Consider the following 6,587-nt stretch of genomic DNA (forward strand, 5'->3'; position numbering starts at 1 on the left):
CTGAAATCATTCAGTCCAGTTCTATTAGTCTATTTTCCATGATTTTACCAACATTATTGCAACTATTCTGTGGAGCTCATATCGTGCAACATAAGCTAGTAATACCAATAATGCATAAGAATTGTTACTTGTTTCACCATCTATCCAAGTTAGTTCATCATCCATAGATCAACAAAGAGCCCCGAAATAAACAATTTGTGTCAAGTTCATGCAAGATGACCTTCTTAACCCCTTTTTTTTTCCCTTTATCATTGGTTCTTATCTGAGGCCAAATTCTTTGTTGTAGCAGCAGTCTTGCTTTTATGCTCGATAAGAATCTCCAGATGTCTGAAACTTGATGACCATCGGGACTAGGATGACCACATGCGAAGTGATAGCTTGGGCAAATAGAATTCAGCAAGATCAGACATTTTCTTTTTCTGTCTTTCCTTTCTTTTCTTATCTTCTTTGTTTTATTCTGCAGGTAAGTGGGGCAGTGTTGCTTACAGATGCTATACACTTGTCTGCCATGGTTATGTAGACACTAAAATACAATTTAACAAAAAAAAATGACTGAAACTGTCACAGTTTCTTTCCTAGGTTTTTCTAGAGAACAGGAAAAAAGTGTTTACTGTGTTCAGAAGATTCAACTTCATTCAAGCATATCAAAGTGATGGATTAACTTTATTAAACTCTGTCTATTGGGATCTGGAAGAATGACGGACATTTCTTGGTGGTGGTCAGGTTCATGTGTTGTTAGTTGAAAGTTAAAACTAGTCATGAGTGAGGATTTGGGGTTTCCTCTGGTCCTTCGAAAGATCAAGAGGAGCTAAGTTAGACTTATGCTCATGTGTTGGGTGGGGGCGTGTGCCTAAGCATTTGTCCTTCCAATATCCAAGAGTTTCTTCTCACAGAGTGGTGTCTGATTGACATACAATATTCATGTTTATGTGCCAGCTGCAAGTATTCTAGGCTAAATAAAAGTGTCTCAGTAACACAGACCAAGGGACATGACTGAGATTCTCTTATTTATTTAGCTGATAGATCATGGATGCCTCTGAGCATGGAAAGTGGCTTCCATATTAAGGGGAAAGAATCACTATCGAGCTGCCTTTATCATTTTTTTTTTCTTTTTCCTCGAGATGCCCCTGCTATAGCTTGGATATTCTTGTAGTGCCTTCTAACGGAAGATCAACAGTGTTGGCTTAGACTTTTGCATGACTAAAGCACACAGCAGGTTATGGAGTAGGGACATGCAGGTGCTGTATAGCATTCCACTGAAGATTGAAAGTGATTCTGGACAGTTGAAATCATAAGAAGAGGGCTTTTGGAACTGGAGGAGAAAGTTCCTGTGGCATTACCAACTACTTGTGGTTTGTGCAGCCATTTGAGGATTCTGGTGACTCCTATATAGCATTCAGCAAGATCACGCGAATGCAACTGATGAAATTACTAAATATGACTAAGTAAACACATAAATAAAACATGATTATGGTTTTAATGAAGAACAAGTGTCATAAATGAAGTACATATGCTCTTGGATAACAAACTTTTTTGGGCTGCAATTATGTACATGTAGCATGTGGATAAAGCTATCTTCTATTCGACAAATGAGAAGGTCAGGTAGCATGCACATTAATTTAAAGATAAACCTATGAGTCAAGTAACTGAAATTGCTTTTGTTCAGATGCAAGGTATATTGATTGAACTTATATGACTAGCTCTTCCCAGGACACAAAATCTAGGCGATAACTCAGAAGGCCACTTTTAGCATTCTAGCGATGAATGGAAGAGTATATCCTTGTACTAAAAGATTGAAATGATTGATCTTACATTCATCTTCAAGTCTATGCTAGTTGGAACTAGTTCATGTGACAGAAAGCCTCCAAAAAAAAAATATAATGTTTAGCGGTCAACAGTCTAGTTAATAATTTTTTATAGTTGCTTATAACTAATTTATGGTTTTCATTTGCTTAGTTGGAGTTGAACCACTTGGTTAGTTGTAATTAGTTCAAGTGTTAGAAATTAAAACGTTAACATGACTTAGTTGCTTGTAACTAATTTATGATTTTTATTTGCTTATTTAAAATCAAATCTTTTCTCATATTCAGTCTAAAGTGAAATTTTAGTAGCTCTCCATAGAAAATTACTCTGTAATTCACTGAAAATGAGAATGCAATCAGATTGTATATGATTTGCATTTAATCACAGTTGCTAGATGAGGATATTTCAAATATCCAAAACAACATTATATCAACTGGCACCATATTATTGTCAATACTATCAACTAGTGTTACATTATGAAAAAAAAATTGTGATACTTTCTCTTGAAAATAGGTGGCAAAATTTATGAATAACAAGTATAGATTAATTTGTTTATAGGATCAGTTCTTTGTTTTTGGTCCATGATGAATTGATATTCACCACTCTCACCACAACTACTTGTAATATTGGTTATTGCTTTTTGGTGCACATTCTTAATAATCTTCACTAACTCTCTCTCCTGTTATTTTATCATATATTTTTCTTAAGCATTCAGACCCATAACAATTAGTGCAGCAAGTTACATTTATAAATATAATCATGGACTGGTGTTTCAAGAGTGATTCAGGTGACAAGGGGGGACATGAGAGAACTTGAGGAAGATCAAAAGAACCAAGAAACCAGAGAGATGGAACCGATATAAAAACATATAAGTCGAAAGATAGAGTTTAACAATGTTGTTTGCTACTCATGAATTATTTAAAAGTTGCTGCTAACTATTCATTAGCAGCAACAACTAGCTGAAAGTAGATTATCAAAGGAGCAAAATGCATTCTTCAGATGATTGCTCATAGCTCATTTTATGTTCGTGAACATGACACACTAGGAGATCTATATCTCTGGGGGCATAAGTAATGAGTCCCATATATCGTTATCAAAAAAAGGGTGTAGCCCATCGCCCTCCTCTATTTCACTACTGTAGATCCCTTCGATGTGAATGTCTTTGTTGGCAGAAGCAACACTACCAGAATCGTGTAAGCTATTGTCACTTATATAAAAATGACCCTTGGCAGCTTGAGAGAAAAGTGAGTTTTGCATGATTTCCATAGTGCGAGATCCACACTCATATTGCTTCAAGGGAGGAGGAGCTACATTTTTCCCAATTGAATCTGAAAGATAACCATGTTTAAATGTAGCGCTTGGCCTGAAAGCATCTGGAGAATTATTCTTAGCATGTTCAGGAACTTGAGCAGCCAACAGGGTTTTAGTGCATCGTACCGCCTTGGTCCTGATTACATGAACTTCTGAGCTGCTCTCTTTCTTCCCTGACTTTGATTTTTGGAATGGTGTTTTCCTAGTTCTTGATGAAAACTGTTGCTGAGAGCTGCTTCCTGAGACTTTTTTCCTGAGATAGGTATTCCAGTAGTTCTTTATTTCATTGTCTGTTCTCCCCGGTAATCTTCCTGCTATCAAAGACCATCTACACAATGCAAAGGTTAAGTGGAGTGGGCACCACTACTTACACTTATGCTACATGATAGGATGAGACAAATCAAAATTCGGAAATGAAACAGTCCTGTTGAATTTTTATGTCAAAATCATAAGAGGATCTTGCATTTGGTAAAACTTTTTTCGCAATATCGTTTTTTTTCTTGATCATTTTTTCTAGTTCAACATTATATCACTGTATGATGGAGTAAGCTCAGATTCCTGACTGCTGCTGCTGGAGCTAGCTAATTAGTATGCAACACACTCTAATCTGTTTATGCTGTGTTGATATGATTTCATCACATCCTCTGAACCATCATGATCACTTTGTTTTTTCCTAGTCTAGCTCATGCTAATCAGGAATGGAGTGAAAGAAGTATTTAGTAGCTGCAAAACAATTTAATCCAAACAATAAACCATCTTCATGTATTAAAATCCAGAAACAATCTCGGAAGGGGAAGGGGGAAGAGGGAATAATCTGTTTCCAAAATCCATGGAGGTCTGGCCCATTGCCATTGCTAGGTTTCTGGAGTCCATGGTCACTGCCGGATTTATGACGATGCATTTTGTCTTCATCTTTATCTTTTCATGGGGATGGAGGTAACAGAAGAGGGTGGAGATGGGTGCGTGGAATAGAGGGTGAGGACGAGGTGGATGGGAAGGGGATCGAGTTGAAAAAGCCATGAAGAAGGGGTGTTGAGATGCTGCTGGGGTGCTGGAGAGGAAGCATTTAGTGTGGGAGAGTTTTGTTAAAAACGAACTGGGGATGGATTAGGGAGATGGAAACTAGGTTTTCAGTTGACCTGCGGTCCTCCCCAGTTGAACCTTGTGAGTCCCACTACCTGAATATCTGAATGGTTTCGTCCACATCACCATGTTCCAACATTGATAAATTGGTATGTGTTCTTGGAAAGCAACTAGTCCATCATAACAAGAACCAGGTCACCAGGTTCCTGTAGATCAAGGGCACTGGGTTCATATTTATTTTGGATCATAGGAATACCAAAATAGGTGATTTTTGTTGTCAATCATCTATCAAGATGATTTCCATCATGGACTATTAGATCTCGAAGAAAGACATGAAAGCTTAAAAGAAGAAAGAAGAAATATCAAGAACTTGATACTTACCTATTGCCAAGTAGCTTATGGAGCCTGATGATCAATTCCTCTTCTTCCTTGGTGATATTCCCCCTCTTGATATCTGGTCTCAGATAATTCAACCATCGCAACCTGCAACTCTTACCACACCTATTCAATCCTGAAAGACCAAAGCTATGATCGTGTCAGCAAAACCTATTTTAGAATTCTTTAAATTCTGAACACATGAAGTCATCTATTCTTATTGAGAAATATCTTCAGCTTGAAAAAAAAGGTCATGAAATTCTCATGATTTTGTTATAGACCAATTCGTCCTTTAGATACCAGGATGCTGACTATTTGCATGCTTTTCTAGTTTACTACTACTGTTTGTTCTTCACTTATTCTGATTAATGTTTACAGCAACTAATGTATGGAAGCAATATTGAGCATGATTTAGGCAAAATGCAGTTGTACCCAGACATGCATAAACTACTCTCTTACCTGCATTAGCAGGTAAACTTCGCCATCTCCCTGGGCCATGGACCATGATATAGTCTGATAGTAGCTTGTCTTCGTGGCTCGTCCAAGCTCCCCTATTGAGCCCTTCTTCACGGCAGCATCCCTTCGTCGCCATCTTCTTCCCTGTATTTTTCCTTCGACCCTTGAGAATGCACTGCGCATGCGGCATGCAGCTCAAATAAACAAGCTTCAGAATCATATGCTACTCCAGCATTTAATGCCAACTGCTTGACATCTTCTGAAGTTCACACCTAGTCTTGGGTCCGACGAGGCCTCATGGCACTTTTTCAAGACTTGGTATGGCCAAAGAATCAAAAGGTCAAGTTCCCCATTGCAGTGTAAGTTAAAAGAGCATCATGGCGTATCCCTGCCTACATGAACGATCATTTCATCATTCTGTAAGCATCTGGAGCTTGTCTGCCTTACTTAGGATTCTCTCTCGCTCAGCATGATTTGGTGACCGCACCTTTCTGGATAAATTGTCATATATGGGAACTTAACTACCCTAGGAAGAAACCCTAAAACATCAAATAATTTAAGAGTGAGATGGCCAGCTTCTAATTTTTATCTGTTAATAGCATGTAGTTTGGGAAGTTGATGTAGTGGGAGCTGCCAAGCTAGGATAGCTCTTTCATGTGCTAATAGCTTGCTTCTAGCCTCTTATTCTTTGCCAGAGAGACCTTTTGCTGTTTAAAGTAAGACCCAAATGGTTAAATGAGACAAGGGCTCTAAGAAGGAAAATTTGATGGCGATGGCGGGTTGTGAACTTGTGATCATGGTGATGGAAGTCGTAATGCGGTGAATAGGTGTGCGGAGTAAAATATCTTTCATCTGGAAGTTCTGACAAATTTTCACCTTGTGGAGTACATAAATTCTACACCATTTAAGAGAGAAGTAAATTGAAATGCAGAAGGCTCGATAAGAAGTGCGTTTTCTCATTTATCTGATAAAAAGATGACTTACACATTCTAATTTTTTGATCAAGTACTCTTCCCAGGTTTTGTTGCTCCCAATGCTGCCCTCACACTGCGTCACACATCACTCCCAACGAGGCCTTGCAAATGGTTTGATGTTCTCCATGCTAAGCCGAGATGCATCGAACGTGTTACAATTCGATTCTTTTTAGCCTTTTTGACGGGCATAAATGCTGCGCAAAGCAGGCTGCAGGTGCTAAAGTGTTTCAGTTTGGGGGCAGCGAATGCCAAGTCGAAGTAGGATGATGCAAGCCATGCAGCTCTTGTAGTTATTGCTTGATATCAAAGTATCACCATGAAAAGTTTGGTTTGTACTTTATAGTATTTTCTTTTTAAGATTTCAATCTGGACTGATTCCCTTCTAATTCTTCATGGGCTCAGACAACATGAGCAGAAGAGAAAGGGTAGAATGCAGTCAGTCATTCAATAAAGTCTGCTGTTTAGTTGCGTTAGAGATGGTGGGTGGGTGAAATAAATGAGATTAATAAAGCAAACCAGATCACCAGAATTGTGGCATCTCCTGAGGATGCTGCGCGTGCTTGCGAGGACGACGTGGACGCTGAA

At 38.5% G+C, this 6,587-nt stretch overlaps 1 protein-coding gene and 1 long non-coding RNA gene across 2 annotated transcripts; one reads left to right on the forward strand and one right to left on the reverse strand.

Annotated features, from left to right (window-relative positions):
• The first annotated feature begins 834 nt into the window (after positions 1–834).
• Positions 835–6,385, forward strand: LOC120104166 (uncharacterized). Its single transcript, XR_016398749.1, has 2 exons — positions 835–5,974; positions 6,047–6,385. It is a non-coding gene; the product is annotated as an uncharacterized LOC120104166 (long non-coding RNA).
• On the reverse strand, positions 2,854–5,164 carry LOC113461070 (transcription factor MYB1-like). Its single transcript, XM_039114752.3, has 3 exons — positions 5,032–5,164; positions 4,579–4,708; positions 2,854–3,442 (listed from the first exon to the last, which is right to left on the reverse strand). The coding sequence occupies exons 1-3, from the start codon at positions 5,162–5,164 to the stop codon at positions 2,854–2,856; spliced, it is 852 nt and encodes a 283-aa protein (XP_038970680.2).
• Positions 6,386–6,587: the final 202 nt, after the last annotated feature.

The sequence above is a fragment of the Phoenix dactylifera genome, chromosome 16 (genome assembly GCF_051530095.1).
Source record: "Phoenix dactylifera cultivar Ajwa chromosome 16, Ajwa_hap1_PhDact_Kaust_v1.1, whole genome shotgun sequence".
Taxonomy (NCBI): domain Eukaryota; kingdom Viridiplantae; phylum Streptophyta; class Magnoliopsida; order Arecales; family Arecaceae; genus Phoenix; species Phoenix dactylifera.